General features: G+C 51.7%; 8 protein-coding genes across 8 annotated transcripts in view; 5 read left to right on the top strand and 3 right to left on the bottom strand.

The window, feature by feature from the left end:
- The window catches only part of SNOG_02713 (hypothetical protein), a gene marked incomplete at both ends in the record, with an annotated part of 3,751 nt that extends 2,298 nt beyond the window's left edge, over positions 1–1,453 (top strand). Inside the window, 5 exons of the mRNA XM_001793258.1 lie at positions 77–95; positions 235–414; positions 463–1,014; positions 1,069–1,264; positions 1,331–1,453. Of these exons, the coding sequence (XP_001793310.1) occupies positions 77–95; positions 235–414; positions 463–1,014; positions 1,069–1,264; positions 1,331–1,453 (1,070 nt within the window). The remainder of the gene's footprint in view (positions 1–76; positions 96–234; positions 415–462; positions 1,015–1,068; positions 1,265–1,330) is intronic.
- A 975-nt stretch (positions 1,454–2,428) lies between these two features.
- SNOG_02712 (hypothetical protein) lies at positions 2,429–4,382 on the bottom strand (the record flags this gene model as incomplete). Its single annotated transcript, XM_001793257.1, has 4 exons — positions 2,429–2,702; positions 2,781–3,280; positions 3,304–3,411; positions 3,504–4,382. The coding sequence occupies 4 exons, from the start codon at positions 4,380–4,382 to the stop codon at positions 2,576–2,578; spliced, it is 1,614 nt and encodes a 537-aa protein (XP_001793309.1). The 3' UTR covers positions 2,429–2,575.
- A 393-nt stretch (positions 4,383–4,775) lies between these two features.
- SNOG_02711 (hypothetical protein) lies at positions 4,776–4,947 on the bottom strand (the record flags this gene model as incomplete). The annotated part of the gene is made up of 2 exons (XM_001793256.1): positions 4,776–4,870; positions 4,941–4,947. The coding sequence occupies 2 exons, from the start codon at positions 4,945–4,947 to the stop codon at positions 4,776–4,778; spliced, it is 102 nt and encodes a 33-aa protein (XP_001793308.1).
- A 179-nt stretch (positions 4,948–5,126) lies between these two features.
- Positions 5,127–5,698, top strand: SNOG_02710 (hypothetical protein; the record flags this gene model as incomplete). Its single annotated transcript, XM_001793255.1, has 3 exons — positions 5,127–5,197; positions 5,257–5,447; positions 5,589–5,698. The coding sequence occupies 3 exons, from the start codon at positions 5,127–5,129 to the stop codon at positions 5,696–5,698; spliced, it is 372 nt and encodes a 123-aa protein (XP_001793307.1).
- Positions 5,699–5,967: 269 nt separating this feature from the next.
- Positions 5,968–6,636, bottom strand: SNOG_02709 (hypothetical protein; the record flags this gene model as incomplete). Its single annotated transcript, XM_001793254.1, has 2 exons — positions 5,968–6,559; positions 6,607–6,636. 2 exons carry the CDS (start codon positions 6,634–6,636, stop codon positions 6,173–6,175), a joined length of 417 nt encoding a protein of 138 aa, XP_001793306.1. The 3' UTR covers positions 5,968–6,172.
- Positions 6,637–6,885: 249 nt separating this feature from the next.
- On the top strand, positions 6,886–9,435 carry SNOG_02708 (hypothetical protein; the record flags this gene model as incomplete). The annotated part of the gene is made up of 2 exons (XM_001793253.1): positions 6,886–8,422; positions 8,528–9,435. 2 exons carry the CDS (start codon positions 6,886–6,888, stop codon positions 9,433–9,435), a joined length of 2,445 nt encoding a protein of 814 aa, XP_001793305.1.
- A 503-nt stretch (positions 9,436–9,938) lies between these two features.
- On the top strand, positions 9,939–11,870 carry SNOG_02707 (hypothetical protein; the record flags this gene model as incomplete). Its single annotated transcript, XM_001793252.1, has 6 exons — positions 9,939–10,062; positions 10,117–10,196; positions 10,250–10,732; positions 10,778–10,999; positions 11,049–11,574; positions 11,625–11,870. The coding sequence occupies 6 exons, from the start codon at positions 9,939–9,941 to the stop codon at positions 11,714–11,716; spliced, it is 1,527 nt and encodes a 508-aa protein (XP_001793304.1). The 3' UTR covers positions 11,717–11,870.
- Positions 11,871–12,097: 227 nt separating this feature from the next.
- On the top strand, positions 12,098–15,111 carry SNOG_02706 (hypothetical protein; the record flags this gene model as incomplete). Its single annotated transcript, XM_001793251.1, has 5 exons — positions 12,098–12,230; positions 12,283–13,209; positions 13,258–13,596; positions 14,037–14,791; positions 14,839–15,111. 5 exons carry the CDS (start codon positions 12,098–12,100, stop codon positions 15,109–15,111), a joined length of 2,427 nt encoding a protein of 808 aa, XP_001793303.1.
- Between the last annotated feature and the right edge of the window lie 2,582 nt (positions 15,112–17,693).

Genomic DNA, 17,693 nt, shown 5'->3' with positions numbered 1-17,693 from the left:
CTCGGAGTCTTACGCCTCTCAACTTCCTATTTCGCCTCCACTTTCGGTTTTATCTTCACCTCTAACCGATTGTCAGAACTCGTTGTCATCAGACAGTGACGACTTCTGCTCAGCCTGCAAAGGCGCGGGCGAGTTTGTTTGCTGCGAAACATGTCCACGCGTTTTCCATCTCTTATGTTGCGATCCGCCACGTGCGGAGGTTCCTGAGGATGCATTCTACTGTTATGAGTGCAGGCCGAAGAGTGCGACCGAAGAGTCTACTGAGACGCACTTGAACCTGGGGCCTATCTTCAAGACTTTGGAGCGTACTAACCCCCGCGCGTTTGCTCTGCCCCACGATATTCAACACGAGTTCGAGGGTGTCTCCGCGAAAGCTGATGGCTCATATTTCGAGGAGGTCAAGAAGTTCCCACTGTAAGTCTGACGCGTCTCGTCGCGTGATTTAGCACTAACGCGACACAGTACAAAGCACAGCGGCTATGGCTACCAGAAGCCTGACTACACGAAGGTGTTTGATGCCGATGGAAAGCCTATTTTGTGCACGCAGTGTGGCCTTTCAAGCGGCAGCAAGCGTCAGTTGTTGAAGTGTGACTTCTGTCCCGCGCACTGGCACTTGGACTGCCTTGACCCGCCTCTCGCTAACCCGCCACACATCAGCGTTGATTCTTCTCAGCGAGATGCGTGGCGATGTCCGCGTCACATCGAGCATGATCTTCGCAGTGGCCAACTTTTCCAGAATGATCTCAATGGCGATGTCGAGATGGCGGACGCCGCGCCGGCTGCCCGGGTCGCACGCAAGATCCGAAAGCGCAAGCATCCCAAGATCATCGAGCCTACGTTCTCTCGCGGTATGCGCAACAACGGCTTGATTGAGCTTATCAATGATCCCGACGACGACACTGATGGCGAAGGCAACTACGTGTTTGGTCCCGATGACCCCAAGGACCTCAACTCAAAGGTGTTCCGTGTGCCCGAGAAGGGAGTCATCCTCGACTTCGTCAGCAAGGTCAAAGGGTACGTGCACGCGTCTCATCCAGTCATTCCAACAATAGCTAACGTGTCTTACAGCGGCCGTGTTGCGAAGCACTCTGATGCGCAAAACAAGGCGATGGTCGCTGCACAGCACAATGCCACGATGCAGAACTTCATCGCGCGTCCCATGGCTCAACAGCAGGCAGCACTCAATCTAGCACGATTTGCCAACAAAGAGAAGGACATCGGCCTATCTGAAGGCAAACTCGACTTGCTTCTTCTCACGCTCACTGTAAGACTTCTCCCTTTGCCCCACTTGCATTGTTTGCGATCATCGGCGCTAATATGCTTGTCCCAGGCCGAAGCCAACAACGATGTCACCACTGCCCTTGACAACGCCGGACCTCCTTCAGTCACCGAGAGCGAGCGTGAGTCGCTACTGCAGCTTCAAGAGCTCATTTCGCGCCGTCTAAAGGGTTGAGCGATGGTCACCTACTCTTCACCCGACTCTAGCTTCAACACAGCGGCGCCACTTACAAACCTAGTCCTGAGTCTGGACCTTCGGAACTTCAACATGCATCAAACACAGGACACATTCCAACATCCGTCCTCGGACTATTCTTTCGCTGGCGTTCTGCGCTATCGGCCTTCTTGTGCGAACCTCAAGGACAGCTGCGCGAATTTCAGCCGTCTTCGAAATAGACGATACACCTGTCCGCAACACACGGACGCGCGCCGCGCAATCATCCCCCAACCTCCTCCAAAAGTACCACCCATGTAGCGACAACGATGAACACTATCATCGTTCCCCGAACCCCCTTGTACTCGATTGCGCAACTTCCGCGCACCTTTTCCTTACCTACCTGCCACTACTCCAGCAACCTTTTTTGCGGAGAGTAGCTTCCTGTACCAAACTGCATAGCGAGGAGTTTTCGAGAATCAACTGACATTGACACACATTCTGTACATTCTTAAAAAGCTCTCGGCGCGGAACTTTTTACTTCTTCTATCTGGCGCCTGAACTGTGGGGTCTCTGGTTTGCACGCAGACTGACACCTGCCGCTTGTCTTTTCCTTTTTGCTTGGGCTTGCATAGTAGCTGCGGAGGGATGGGGAATATCTGGAGGCTATCTTGGGGCGGACATGTACGCTTTGGTAGATTGGGGAGAATAGTATCATGGAGTCTTGAGCATGAAGTATTTGCTGCTGCTATGTGATGTATCGAGACCAGGCTTGGAGATTGCCGCTTGGCTTACCAACCGTCGTATACCTGGTGCCTGTGGACATGACGATCATGATGCATGCCTCTGTCTGACACGCAGCGCACCCATTCCGAAACAAGACCAGGATACTCCCCCCCGACTCGAGCCTCACAAAGATCAAAGAGGCGAACAATCAAGTGGACAAACTGGATGCTAATCATGCAAAACACAGTCGTGCAAAACACCTGGGGGAATAAAGTCAAACACGATGATTTGATTGGGTATGATTCGTCCACGGTTGGGTTCTAGTGCAACATCTGCTGGCAAGCCTTACGCGTCGTCACACACAAGCCCTATCTAAACTGCACGGCCGCCAAGGCGAAGGAAAAGAAAAAGAGCCGCTCAAGGCTTGCAGCGCCCGAAGTAGCGCGGGTACAGGCAGCAGTCGCGGACGGTGTGTTGCTTGCACAGCCAGGCGAGGAAGCGCTCGAGGCCGAGGCCGTAGCCGCCGTGCGGGGAGGAGCCGTATCTGATTTGTGTTAGTGATGATTTTATCGAGGGGGGGATGGATGGATGGGGTATCGGGTATGGGGTGGTTAGGACTTACTTCCTCTGATCAGTGTACCAGTAGTACGCAGCGGGATCAATCTGCTCCCTCGCGAACGCGGCCATCAACTCATCATAGTTATCCATCCTCATACTTCCGCCCACGATCTCACCAACACCAGGCATCAAGCAATCCACGCTCTCGGTAACACGCGGGTCCTCCTTGTCCTTGAGCATGTAGAACGCCTTGATCTCCGTGGGGAAATGCGTCAGGAAGATGGGGCGGTTGATAATGTCAGTCATCCTGCGCTCAGCGGCCTCAGCAATGTCGTCGCCGAACTTGTGGGGCTCGCCGTCCTCGTTGGGGATGTTGTGCTCAACCAGCCAGTCGATGGCGTCCTGGTACTTCATGCGCTTGAAGGGGCGCTCCGGCATGGCGAATTCCGGGTTGAGGTCGGCAATGTGCTGCTTCACGACGGGGTCGGACATGGTGACTTCGATGACGCGGCACATGACTTCCTCGAGGTGGGTGAGCAGGTCGTCGAAGTTGATGTAGTCGAGCTCGGCTTCGATGTGGCGTGTACTCGGCCAGATGGCGGCGGGTCAGTGACTTCTCGGCGCGGAAAGGACTTTTCGATGCAGTAGACGTCGCCCATGGAGGGCAGGCAGGTCTCGAGGTACAGCTGGGAGGACTGCGTGAGGTAGGCTTCCTCGTTGTAGTAGCCGAATTTGAAGAGCGTGGCTCCGCTTCGACTTGAGTTTGGACGAGCGCAGGTGGGCTGACCTTGCGTAACCGCTGCTCCCGGTAGACCTGGTTGAATGCGAACTCGACGGCGTCGCGCACAATCATGACTTTGGACGCGGTCTCTCCACGCAGGGTAAGGTGGCGCAAGTCCAGCAGTGTCGCGTGCTCAGTGTCCTTGGACACCCTGTTGGTGATGGCGTCGTCTCCACCAGCAGCCTGCCACCCGTCGTGGATCTTGTAGAAGTCTGCCTGTAGTTCGCGGTTGTTGGGCGCATGTGCGCCTGCGGGTACCTCCCTCAGTTCACCCAAGATCTCCATGCTCGTCTCGCGCGTCAGTGTGAGGGCGTCGTAGGTCTTTGCGAGCTTGCCGGTGATGACGACCTGCATGTAGCCGTACCCGTCTCTTAATGTGATGAACATGACCTCCTTCTGCCTGCGCTCACGATGTACCCTACCGAAGACGCGGACTCGCGTGCCCTTGACATCCTTTCCGTTGCCCAGCGAGATCTTCTTCGGGTCGGTGTCATCGAGCTTAATCTTGATTGCCGCGGGCAGGCTTGTGTCTTCCTCCAGCACGATCTTCTTGGCCTCATCAAGGACGATGTTGCGGGCGGCGTCCTCCTTCTGGCGCAGCGCCAACTGTTCCTCCTCTTTCCCGGCCTTCTTCTTCTGCGCCTTTGCGTAGTTGACAGCTTTCTTCAGCGCCGACTTGGCCGCATCTTTCCACTCGAGTCTTGACGACGGATCGGCGCCCTCTGCAACCTCACCAGTGACGCTCTTTCTTGTCTTGAACTTTGCGGTCTCGCCGCGAGTGAGGACAGCATATCCCAGACTCTTGTACGGCAGAGATTCGTCGCCAGTCTGTTCCGCCGTGTCGTGGCCGACGTCTTCGTCGATGTAGTATGTAGCATCCGCCATGGCGACTGCAATTGGGGTGGTATGAAGTGTCTGGGCAATGTTTGGGGGGTCGTTGTGAGCTGGTCTCAATATTTGAGTCACCCCGCCGTGACTCCAAATTACCCCTCGGCGGCCGTGCGCGCGACATGTGAGGCACTCCGAGTCTCGATAAGAACACCTACAATTTCCCTTATCTGTCTAGAAACAGTCATCTCGTGTCGTGCAGTGACTACGGAATCTTTGTTTCCCGGAAGTCAAATTCTACGTGTGACACCTCGAAGCAAGTGCCGGCGGACGTGTACCGTATGTTATCAGCTGCAAGGGAAAATAGACTGAGTCTTGCTGTCGAGCTGATCGCATGAAGCTATACACAGTATCCTAATCCTTCAAGGTTCAAATTAAATGCTCAAGGCCTTATGTATAGCCCATGGCTACCAGAGGGGGTGCCTGCTGTTGCACCCGGTAACTTTTGGTTGTAGTTGTGAACATGTAGTAAGGAAGACCAGGGTCTGGACAAGTTCTAGAAAAGCTATCTCTTGTAGTCCAATAACTAGCTCATCGCTGATCACGCAAGCTTACGTGACATGTCTGGTCGCTCCTTACAATAACCTCAAGGTCGTCAATTCCGCGCTGACAAACCAGCCGTTTAAAGAACCGACACCTCGTTATAATTCAACTCTTATGCACGAGTATACATTATACTTAAAATACTAATTCAACTCAAGTAGTATCAAATCAACTTGCAATTCCGAACAACCATCAATCATGTCCGACCCAAGTCTCTACACATATCCCTCTCCGCTAAAAGGCTACGAAGGTCTCGATCCTCTACCAAAGTAAGTCTCAATCATATTACACATCCCACCAACTATCCCCCATACTCACACCTCCCCAGCGAAAAAGCCCCCGACGGAAAATCCTACCTCAACCCGCCCTCCTCCCAAAAAAGCCCAGCATACACCTCCTTCCCCTCGCCCATCACAAACGGCACACGCGGCGGCTTCGACATACACATCTACTTTCTGCAAAGCGACGACGAAGAGCTGAAATTCGCAAATGAGCTCTGGGAACGGATTAGGCGCGAGTGTAAGTTTGCATGTTTGAGTCGTTCGAGTCTAGCTAACAGTATCTCGACAAAAGTCCCGGAATTGCGGATTTATCGAGTGTGGGATAAACCCATCGGTCCGCATCCGATGGGTATGTTTGAGGTTAATTTATTTACTCCAGGTACGTATACCTACACCCCTATCTACATCTACATCTACATCTACATCTACATCTACATCTACATCTACATCTACATCTACATCTACATCTACATCTACATCTCATGCTAATCAGCAAAAAGAGCAATTCGGCGCCTTCATTCCGTGGCTGGTGATTAATCGAGGCCCGTTGTCGGCGCTGATTCATCCGAATTCCGACGATGAGGTCAGGGATCATAGTCAGAGGGCGACGTGGATGGGGCAGCCTGTGCCGTTGAATTTGAAGGGGTTGAGGAGGATGGTTGAGAAGAAGGGGAGTAAGGTTTGAGAATTGAGAGGGGAATTATGTGAGGAAGGCCGGATGTGTCAACTTGGGGAGAATGTTTGACCGTGGGTTTAGTCTTGTGGGTATATTGCATTATTTAGCCATACATAGCCCATGCTTGTGTCGTTAGGTAGACAGTATGCATAATTCGGTTATTCCGTCATGCGCCATTTTCATGTCCCCGTTTACTTGCTGCTGGGCAAGCCTTATTGCGAGGCAGTCTCCAACCGCATTTTTTATACTGATGTCGTGATTCCGTGTGAGCTTCATGGTTCCGATCCTCATACTGCCACCTTCTTCTTTTTCTTATCCTTCTTGCCCTTCTTTCGGTCCCTCTTCTTCAATCCGCTCATGCCTGTCTTGCATGCTTCCGCATATCGTACGTAAAACCCGTCCAAGTCATCCGGCTTGACGACTGTGCTCAGGACAATCTTGTCAACATCCTTGCGGTCTGTACCTGCCTTCTTGTCGCTTTTGTTGTTGTGCGCGCGAATCAGGATAGGTAATGGAGTCTCAGGGTGAGTATCCCATAACGGATCATCTGCAACTTTTTGAGGTGACGGGGGTACAGATGCCGAGTCGAAGGCTAGGCGCTTTTGTGTGAGGTAGACGGTGCCATGGCCCTTTTTGCGGTTGTGTTCGAAGAGGTTGCCGAGTTGGGCGAAGAACTATGCTGTTAGTCGCGGCAAGTGATAGAGAGGCTGAATTGAGCTACCTCTTCGTTGCTAAGGTGCTCGCGACCCATTGTGTGTGTGAATGTGTACTATAAACGCGCCATGGGTATGGTCAAGGTGTGCAGGTGGGACGGTGGTCGTCAGTGCGGAGCGGCGGAGACGCGGGGATCCGACTTTCTAAAAGCCGACTTCTGATGTTCTCAACTTTTTTTTAGATCGCGACTCTGCTCACACCTTACATTATGCGCCAAACGTATGGAGGGCCAAAATTGCCCCAAGAATTGCGAGAACAGTTCGGTAGGTGCTTCAATTCAACCTGTATGAATTCACGTTTCTCATTCCAGTCAGATCCAGCAAATCGCAACCAAAAGAATAGAGGGCGCAATGGACAGCTCAATCGCAAAGACAAGCGCAAAGCCGAGCGCGTAGAGAAGAAGACACAGCAGGGGAGAAAGACGCATCCAATACGACCAGTACCTGTGCGCAGCAAATATGAGAGGAAATCAATGCGAGAAGAGGCAAGCTCTGACGAGGAGGAGGTAGAGGTTGACTGGGACAACGTCACAGACGAAGGCACGCCGCCGCCACCAGCCGCAAAAGAGAAGAAGGAAAAGGTCAAAGATAAGGAGAAGCCTCAGAAGCCTCTGAAGAGCATTCTCAAGAAAACGTCGCCGCCGAGGGAAGAGAGCCCACCACCAGCCAAAGTCTCCCGTGCCGTCAAAGAACGAATAGATCAGGAGAGTGCGGAGATTGCTGCGCTAGAGAAGAAGCTGGGTGTAAAGGGCAAGAAGAAGTCGAAGGGCGCCGACGACGGACTCGACGACATCTTTGGTGATCTGGGCGACATTGGAAGCAGCGAGGATGAGCCAGCAGGAAAGGTCCCGAAGAGGAAGCGAGACGAAGATGATGCCTGGCTTGCAAGTAAGAGGAAGAAGGCTCTTGGGGCCGCACCACAGGAGTCTAGCGAAGATGAGACGGATATGGAAGAGTTCAGTACAGACGAGCTAGCAGCAGAACTAGAAGACGGGGATCTGTCGGACGAAGAGGAGGGTTCTGCTCTAGATGACTTCGAGTCTGAGGAGGATGAGGGCGACAACGAGAGCGACGACGAAGCCCAGCCTGTCCAGTCTCGAGTGCGAGAAAATCCATACGTCGCGCCTGTCACGGCGGACTCTGCACAACCGACGAAATACATACCACCGGCTTTGAGAGGCCCGCCTTCGTCTGATGCCGAGGCTTTGTCAAGATTGAAGAGACAGGTGCAGGGTTTACTCAATCGTCTGTCAGAAGCCAACATTATCTCCATCTTGCGCGAGATTGAGCAAGTATACCAGAACAACCCCCGAGGTTATGTAAATACCACGCTGGTGGACCTGCTTATGGGAATGCTTTCAGATCCCAGTGGTCTTATAGACACATTCCTTATTCTACATGCGGGATTTATTGCTGCAATCTACAAGGTCATCGGGCCGGACTTTGGGGCTCAGATTGTGGAGCGCATCGTCTCAGAGTTTGACCAACATTACCAGACAAACAAGGCTGGATCTGGGAAGCACACCACGAATCTCATGTCAGTCGTGGCAGAGCTCTACACATTCCAGGTCATTGGCAGCAATCTGGTCTTTGACTATGTTCGATTCTTCCTCGACGAGCTATCAGATATCAACACAGAGCTTCTACTGCGGATAGTTCGAGCAGCCGGCCCACAATTACGCCAAGACGATCCCACAGCGTTGAAAGATATTGTGGTCTTGCTGCAGAAGTCGGTCGCCAAGGTCGGCCAGAACAATTTGCCAGTGCGCACGAAGTTCATGATCGAGACGATCAATGACCTCAAGAACAATCGCATGAAGACAGGTGTGGCTGCATCGGCAATTTCGAGAGAGCATACTACGCGGATGAAGAAACAGCTGGGTACACTGAGTACGCGAAATCTGAAAGCTACAGAACCACTTCGAATAGGACTCAAAGACATCCAGGACACTGACAAGAAGGGGAAATGGTGGATGGTGGGAGCTAGCTGGCGTAATGACGTTGTCAGTGAGGCGACCGTAGAAGATAAATCTGGGGACTCGAAGTCGCAACAGGCCGGTACATTGGAGGAGGATGATGATGATGATGATGAGGTTGATTTGGTACAGCTCGCTCGGGAGCAACGCATGAACACAGATGTCCGAAGAGCCATTTTCATATCCATCATGTCCGCAAGCGACTTCAAGGATGCGCAAATTCGGTTGAACAAGCTCAACCTCAAAAGGTCACAGGAGACAGAGATCCCAAGGGTGATCGTTCACTGTGCGGGGGCGGAGAAGACATATAACCCGTACTATACAGTACTTGCTCGAAAAGTCTGTGCTGATCACAAGACGCGCAAGAGCTTTCAGTTTGCGTTATGGGACATTTTCAAGAGCCTAGGTGAGCGACAAGACGGAGCGGAGGACTCAGATGACGACGAAGCCTCTGCCGAGAGCGACAATCAATCGTTGCGGAAGATGGTGAACCAAGGCAAGCTGTACGGCACGCTCATCGGACGCAAGGCCCTCCCAATCACCAGCCTGAAGAATCTCAACTTCCCCTACCTCCAGCCCAAGACAAAAATCTTTGTCGAGGTTTTGCTAGTCACCACCATCCTCGAGTCGCAGAAAGGCTCTAAAGACAAGCGCAACAACAAGGCACTACTGGAAGTGTTTGTTGAGGTGGACCAGGCTCCGGAGATGATTGCTGGGCTGCAGTACTTCATGAAGAAGGCGGTGGTCAAGACTGAGATCGTAGAGAAGGGAGAGAAGGAGACGGTAGCATGGGGGTGCAAGGCCGTTATGGATATGTTGACCCGCATACTGGCAACCACCACCACGATGGACGAGGACTAGAGTGTAGGACGAGTGAGGAGTTTGTTCAAGTGAGTTTGACTTCAGCAAAAATGCATATAGGAGGGAGTTTTGAAAACTTGTATGATACCTAAATTCTAGAGTCCACAAACGCCCTGCTCGACTGGATGCGCAGAGCTTGATGGGTATGGGAAGAAGACATCAGTACCTTCAACATCGGCTCCACACTTTTTTGAGTTGCCATTGTATTCGTCAAGACCATCGACAAGAAGCTTAATTTTGAGCTATGCCCGGAGCACCTGTCATGTACAAGTCATTGTTTGCCATTTGCCTCCGAAACGTGCTTGTGACAAGTTGGAGGCGAGTGAAGCTCGGAGCTGACTAACTAAACCGGGTCCAACCGCGACCCAGCAACGTTCCCGGCCGAAGCTCCGCAAAAAGAGCTCAACGACCTTTCCGATAATACCCCATCCATTGACGCCTGTCACCCTAGCCGTGCAAACCACGGTTCTTCTTGATCTCTAGTTTCCTACACTCTCTCCATCATGTTTCGGTCACTTGCGCCCCGCGCCGCCCAGAGGGCGACGCGCCCCGTCTCCCAAAGCACATTCTGCGCATCCAACATCTACTTCCAGAATCGGTTACGACGAGGCTTCGCCTCCGAAGCTGGTGCGTCGCATCAATATAGAGATCAAGATATGGGCTGGCGCTGACATAGCACAGAGGAAAAGGACTTGGTCATCATCGGTGGCGGTGTCGCAGGATATGTCGCAGCTATCAAGGCGGGACAGGCTGGCATGAAGGTTTGACAGCCAGGCGAACAACTGTAGAACAGGAATGCTGACGATGCCTATAGGTCGCCTGTGTCGAGAAGCGTGGCTCCCTCGGTGGAACCTGCTTGAACGTCGGCTGCATTCCCTCAAAATCCCTCCTCAACAACTCGCATCTCTACCACCAGATCCTCCACGACACCAAGGGCCGCGGTATCGAGGTCGGCGATGTCAAGCTTAACCTCCCCGCCATGATGAAGGCCAAGGAGACCTCCGTCTCGGGCCTGACAAAGGGTATCGAGTTCCTCTTCAAGAAGAACAACGTCGAGTACATCAAGGGCACTGGCGCTTTCCAGGACGAGCACACCGTCGCAGTCAACCTCGTTGAGGGCGGCGAGACTACCGTCCGTGCAAAGAACATTCTCATTGCCACCGGCTCCGAGGCTACTCCCTTCCCCGGCCTGACTATCGACGAGCAGAAGGTCATCACAAGCACTGGCGCCATTGCGCTCCAGGAGGTCCCTAAGAAGATGGCTGTTATTGGCGGTGGCATCATTGGTCTCGAAATGGTAAGGACAACATGGTGATTTTCTGGATTGATCTGACAAAAATAGGCATCCGTCTGGTCGCGTCTCGGTTCTGAGGTTACCGTTGTCGAGTTCCTTGGTCAGATTGGTGGCCCTGGTATGGACGCAGACATCGCGAAGCAGTCCCAGAAGTTCCTTGCAAAGCAGGGACTGAAGTTCAAGCTCAACACCAAGGTCACCGCTGGTGAGGTCCATGACGCTGGTGTTAAGATCAACGTTGAGGCCGCAAAGGGTGGCAAGGAGGAGACGGTAAGCCAAACTTTAAACCAGAACTCAAGAATCAACTAACACTGCATAGCTTGACGCCGATGTCGTTCTTGTCGCTATCGGTCGCCGCCCATACACTGCCGGTCTTGGTCTTGACAACATTGGTCTCGAGGTTGACGAGAGGGGCCGCCTCATCATCGACCAGGAGTACCGCACCAAGATCCCCCACATTCGCGCCATTGGTGACTGTACTTTCGGACCTATGCTTGCCCATAAGGCTGAGGAGGAGGCTGTCGCCGCCGTCGAGTACATCCACAAGGGCTACGGTCACGTCAACTACGGAGCCATTCCCTCCGTCATGTACACCCATCCTGAGGTCGCATGGGTTGGCCAAAACGAGCAGGAACTGAAGGCTGCCGGTATCAAGTACAAGGCTGGAAGCTTCCCCTTCTCTGCCAACTCAAGAGCGAAGACCAACCTCGACTCTGAAGGTGTCGTAAAGTTCCTCGCAGATGCCGAGACTGACAGGATATTGGGCATCCACATCATTGGTGCCAACGCTGGTGAGATGATTGCAGAGGGAACTCTTGCGCTCGAGTACGGTGCTAGCTCGGAAGGTATGTTTAATCCAGACCGTAACAAAATATATCTGCTAACATCGATTCAGACGTTGCACGAACATGCCACGCTCATCCTACGCTCGCCGAGGCCTTCAAGGAGGCTGCTATGGCCACCTACGACAAGGCCGTCCATTACTAGATTCCCCTCCAATTCAGTTCACGTTTTCTTTTCAGCATCAGCGGGCATGATCTTGAGCTCTCGAGTGGGGAGTCTGTGAATAGTATCCTGTAAAACATATCTGATGCTTATGCTTATGCTCGTCTGGAAGAATAGACCGTTGATTGCTTGAGAATGCTTGTGCAATTTGTGATTTGTCAAGACATGCAGGAGTGAATTATTGCGGATCTTGGAATAGCCATTGCTCGTGCTCACGTTTCGTTAATTCCGGAGTGGTGCCGATAGGGCTGGCTAGCGCGAGTTTTCGTCGCGTCCCGTACCGCGTCGCGTTGCGTGATCTTCAATTCGGCCGCTATCCCCACTACACTCCCTTTATTCTAAACTTCCACCACGTATTTCGCTATGAGTATCACGGAAACCGAACAGCGCTGCAATGAACTGCGTAACGACCTGAAGTTATGGGAGAAGAACTTTGCTGCACAGAACGATGGCCGCAAAGCTGGGCGCGACGACATCAAGGCCAACGAGGAGATCTGTACGCACGCGACACCGTCCTTTGAAGAGGCTTTCTAACCAAGTGACTACAGCCAACAAGTACAAAGAGTACAACAAGCTGCGAGGCAAATTGACTGCTCAATCTGCCCCACAAACACCCTCGAAACGAACCGCAAGCCGAAAAGCAACCCGCGATGCTGAGCGAACGCCCAAAGCGGCGCCCAAATATCAGACTTCGACCCCGCTCAAGAGGAAAAGAGCAGAAGAGCTTGCATCGGAACCCATACCACAGTCTCCAGAGTTTCTGTCCCCACAAGGACCGAGTGTAATTGGACCGACCCCTCAACGAGACGGCATTGTGCTCGGTCTTTTCGACATGCTACCAGCAGGCACACCAAGCAAGAGGAGGGCAGTATTGGGAGATGTGGAGCTGAACATCCTTCAGACACCGAGTCGAAGGTCACAAGAGGCAGCAAGCGAGACTTCGCTGGAGTCGAGGGCTCGAGGGGAGCGAACGCCAGTTTCGGTTGGGAAGAGATTTATGTTGAACCAGTTCGTGACGCCGAAGAAACGCAAGATGGAGGAAGAGGGCACACCAAGTTCTACAACGCGCGGGCTAGCAACGCCAGCGTTTCTGCGGAGAGGCAACTTACTGGGGCCCATCGACGAAGCGGATGAGACAACACCACGGCCAGCGCCGTGGAAACGCCGCGGTCTTGGAAGGAGTCTCAGCGCTATGATACAAGCCATGAAGAAGGACGAAGACGATAAGCTCGATGAAGAAGCAGACATTATGCGGGAAATGGAAATGGAGGAGGCAGGTATATCCATGCCGCCCAAGAAGCTTCGTGTACCCCAAATTCTAGTCGAGGACAGCCAGGCAGCGATGCCATTGGGGCCCGATCGTGGCTTAGAAACTGAAGAGGATGAGGACGAAGAGCCAGAATTGGGTCCAGATGGAAAGCCGAGAAGAGTTTGGAAGAAGAAGGGTCTTAAGAGACAGACAAGGCGTGTCATTAGTAAGTCTATATATATTATGGTAGTTTCGCCTACTAACAGCGTATCAGTGCGACCCAACTTCATCAAATCCAAGCTAGAGTCAGCACTTCAATTACATGACGACTCGGAAGATGATCAGGACAAGGTGGCAGAGACACAGGCTACCGGTCACGCAGCAGACGATGTAGATTCCGAAGATGACATTTCAGATTACGCTAGCGATGTCTCTCACACACCGAAGCAGCGCAAGGTACAGAAGAAGAAGACGGAGGAAGTCAAAGATCAACCCAAGGAGGGAGGTGTCAAGACAGCAGCTCGAAAGATCAAGGCAACAGCCCATGCAAACTTCCGGAGGCTGAAGATAAAGAGCAGTACAGGCGCAAAGGGCGGTGCGAAGGGCAAGTTTGGTCGGCGGAGGTAAAATGAGTCGATATGCAAAGTCAAGCTCTGTCATGTCGGACTTGGACGGGTGGCGTTCTGTTGTTCTCCACACAGCAATGTTCCTGATGTAAGACGAGCAACAACAATGTACGCAGTGCCAATCCGGTCAGCCTTATCAGGCCAGATCTGCAGATAATGTCGGCGCAAGCAGCTAGAATGGTCAAGAAATACTGTAGCCTGGGCCATGTCGGTGTGCTATCGTTGCTTTTGCACAGGCTGTATTGTCTCCTCCAATGTGAGACAGTGTGACTGCATAGGTCATCTGAGGCTCAAGTAGTAGCTGGGTCATTTATCTACGCGAGTACCCTCTGTATCGCAATATTAAAACATACAAGTGATTACACGGTCTCTATTGCTCAGTTCCAGCATATAATCATGTCGTACATCCGAAATCGTACATTTGAAGGGTATGAGGTGCCGTGGAGGGCAGAGCGACCGGTCGTGCACGCTCCACCTCCTCCGAGAAGCTTCCGCCGAACATCGTCGTCACGTCAAGCTCCGCCTAAGCTTCCACTCGCCGCAACAAACACAACGCCCACACCCACCGCTTCACCTCCACTCCCACCACGCACATCAACCACACACATCGGCTCAATCCCCAAATCACCGCACAACATGGCCGAGAAGGAACTCTCAACCGTGCTCCAGCAGCTGCACAAGACCCTCCAATCGCACAACTACGAGCAGTCAACATCACTGCTGTCCAAGGCCAAGATCGCGCTCCTCAACCTCAACGCCCTCATCCCCCAGGAGAAGTCATCACGAAAACACCTGCAGCTCGCGCGCGACACGCTCGAACTCGGCGCCATCATCTCCATCCGCCTCAAAGACACGGTATCCTTCACACGCTACTTCCAGCAGCTGCAGCCCTTCTACTCGCTACCCGAGTCAGCGCTGCCCAAAGACGGTGGCAACTACAGCAAAGTCACGGGCCTTTACCTGCTGCTCCTGCTGAGCGAGGGCGACTATGCGGGGTTCCACACGCTGCTCGAGACGCTAGAGGTGGCGGCGGCGCAGGACGGCAAGAAGCTTGAGGACGACCAGTTCATTCAGTACCCGATACGGTTGGAGCAGGCGCTTATGGAGGGCAGCTACGATAGAGTGTGGGGGGAGACGAAGAAGGAGAGGGTCCCGAGTGAGGAGTTTGGACTGTTTACTGAGGTATGTTATGCACGCGACATCCAGGTTAATGACTAATACGATAATAGATCCTCATCGGCACCATCCGCAAGGAAATCGCATCTTGCAGCGAGCGCGCTTACCCCTCCATCCCCGTGTCCGACGCCAAGTCGCTCCTGTTCCTCGACTCGGAAGGCAGCGTCGTCAACTTTGCGAAGGAGTGTGGCTGGGTTGTCAAGGATAGCAGGATATACTTCCCCCAGCAGGAGGACGACTACTTGAGCAAGGACATCTTGGTCACGAGCGATCAGGTCATTGAGAATACGCTGGGCTATGCTAGGGAGTTGGAGATGATTGTCTAAGTGGGGAGATGGACGGAGTGGTGTAGTGCAGGATACTGTACGATATAGCTGGCAGGAGTATGTAGCGGCTTGGGCTGGAGGCGATAGTTAGAGTCAGGGTCAAGCGAAATGCACTATAGACTCGTGATGATGAGCTTCATCACTGCAACGAAGAAGTAATGATCACCATCGCAATGACTAGTGCCTCCGTATGGAGTACCATGAGGTCATCAAGTCCTCTCGCTCGAGACGCAAATTAATGTCAAAAGGCTTGACTGTTGTCAATCAGCGGGTAGAAGTACTTGTACATATTCCCACGCCATGTGTTTTCAATCTCGCAGCAAAGAATATGATACATTCTTCATCCGCTTTATCCAATGACACCATGCTTTGCACGCACGCAACAATTCAGAGGAGGCATGATGCCTCTGATTAGGCTTTTCGAAGAGTCTCAACGTCAGTGTGTCTTCCCTGTCTTTTGTTTCAAGTCCATACCACATTCCATGTAAGGACTTCAGAGCCAGGAAAGGAAGAAGACATTGGGGCAGATATTTTTGCTTGTGGATAGAGCAGCGAAGACATAGGTTCCACTTGTAGTTGTTTTTGTTTTTGGAAAAGGCGAGGGACGAGGATGTTTGATGTGAGGTCTGGTGTGAACGATGAGCAGGCTTTATACGTGCTCTGGAAGTCTGCGTTCCGTGCAAGGTTTTCAGTGCAAAGGAGGGAGAGTAGACATGAGGGCAGCCAATTTCAGTTTTAGGAAGGATAAAGGAGACATTTGGCATTTTGGTTTTTCGTTTTGGAAAAAGCGAGGCACACAAATATTTCAGTGTATAATCATGGGTGGATGATTAGAGGGTTCTATATGTGCTCTGGACCGGACGCCGTTCATCTGATACTGGTAATTTGTCATAATGAATATATATATATATATATATATATATAGATGGTGTGTTTTGACTTTGCTTGGACACTTGACGTCGAAGACATGTTATTTTGAGCATAGCCGGAAACCCATCCTTCCCTTTCCTCTTGTTTTGAAAAGGCGTGAGGAATAAGGATGCTAGGTCTGTAATCCGGCACAGGAGGGGGTTATACATGTCTCGTATACCACTGGCGACTGATTGAGCACAAGTTGCCGATACGTTTGTACATGAGCTCGACTCTCTTTCCGCTCATGATGTAAGCGTCGGTGTTTTTCGGAGGACAACAAAACAGCATGGATCATCTTCATATGTGCTTTTGAAAAGGATCGTATTGTAACTTAGCGCTTGACTCTAGAAGTCGCAAGGAAATATCCATTGGTTGGATATCGGGTTTTAACCCCACAGCCTTTGCTGTACGATAGCATATTGGAACCGTCTCGGGCGCATCGAGGCCTGTGTCGTACCTTTGTGAACGCGACCTTAAGAGCACATGAAGCAGGCAATTATGGCTTTTTGAAGGCCAGAATCCGGAACATGAAGTCTGGGTAGATGGGTTTCGGGTCGTGAGATCTCATGAGTGAAACTGTGAAGTCGTGATTTCTTAGAAGAGGGAGAAGACATTCTTTTTGTAGCTCGGCTTTTTGGAGGAGGAGTTCCAGCTCAAGTGAAATCTCTGTCCTCTCGTTTTGGACAAAGTCAGAACCTTTCATGTCGAAGATGGCCATGTATGCAAAAGCTTTGTGTTTATAGCCAGATTTTTAGTAGAAGACAGAAGCAGGAGACAGCAGCGTCCATGAATGAATGCAATTCGGATTTTGGAAGAAGAGAAGAGTATATAATACGTGGCAATTCCGATTTTTTGAAAGACTGCTGTTTTGCTTCTGTGAGATTAAACACATAATTCCAGCGCGGAATATATGCTAGGTGCATATGGCGTTTGTTTCGGGAAGCAAGCCTGTCATTAACGGCCTGTACTGCAGTTTTTTGTGCGTGTAGCCCGCAACGAGTGCTGGAGACAAGGAAATCTTCTGCACAACTTCCAACGCAAAGGCTTCTGTCTTCAGCCATGCCAACCCACGGAAGTGGTTTCGACACCGAGTGTTTCAATCCATAGGTTCGTCGACGTCCCTTTTGGTATAATCATTGCATTGCGAAGTGATCGAGGAGCCAGTAAAGCACATCGCAAAAACACGTTTTATAACCAACATTGTTCGAGGGAGCGGGACACAAAGCTCATAGCGAAGTAATCAAAGCGTTTTGAGTAGTTTTTGAGACGTGATGGAATAGCCCGGAGAAGACATGAATTGCTAGACTTCTGTTTTCGAAACGACAACCACATGTCCCGACCCAGTAGTGGATTTTTGATAAAAGTCACATTTCAAGAGAAGAATGGAGATCCCAGTGTTTATGAGGACAAACAGCAGAAGTCAGTGTTTGGACATAGACAGGTACTGCTGGGGTTTGAGATACCGCCCGGGTGGCTTCTCATGAAGCTTGTAGATGTTGATTTTGGTACACGGGCAACCCAGGCTCACATTTTAGCCTCTTGGTGAGATTTTGAAATGGGAGAAAAGGGAGGTCTTTGGAAGAGAAAGGGAGCTAACGTTCGGGTGACAGTTTATACTTGGTTGAGTGCAATTTGCGTCTCCGCGACAGAAACATTCCAGCGATGTCAGT

Source organism: Parastagonospora nodorum (assembly GCF_000146915.1).
Source record: "Parastagonospora nodorum SN15 chromosome Unknown scaffold_4, whole genome shotgun sequence".
Taxonomy (NCBI): domain Eukaryota; kingdom Fungi; phylum Ascomycota; class Dothideomycetes; order Pleosporales; family Phaeosphaeriaceae; genus Parastagonospora; species Parastagonospora nodorum.
The sequence above is the reverse complement of the archived record's forward strand: the minus strand, read 5'-3'. Positions and strand labels throughout refer to the sequence as shown.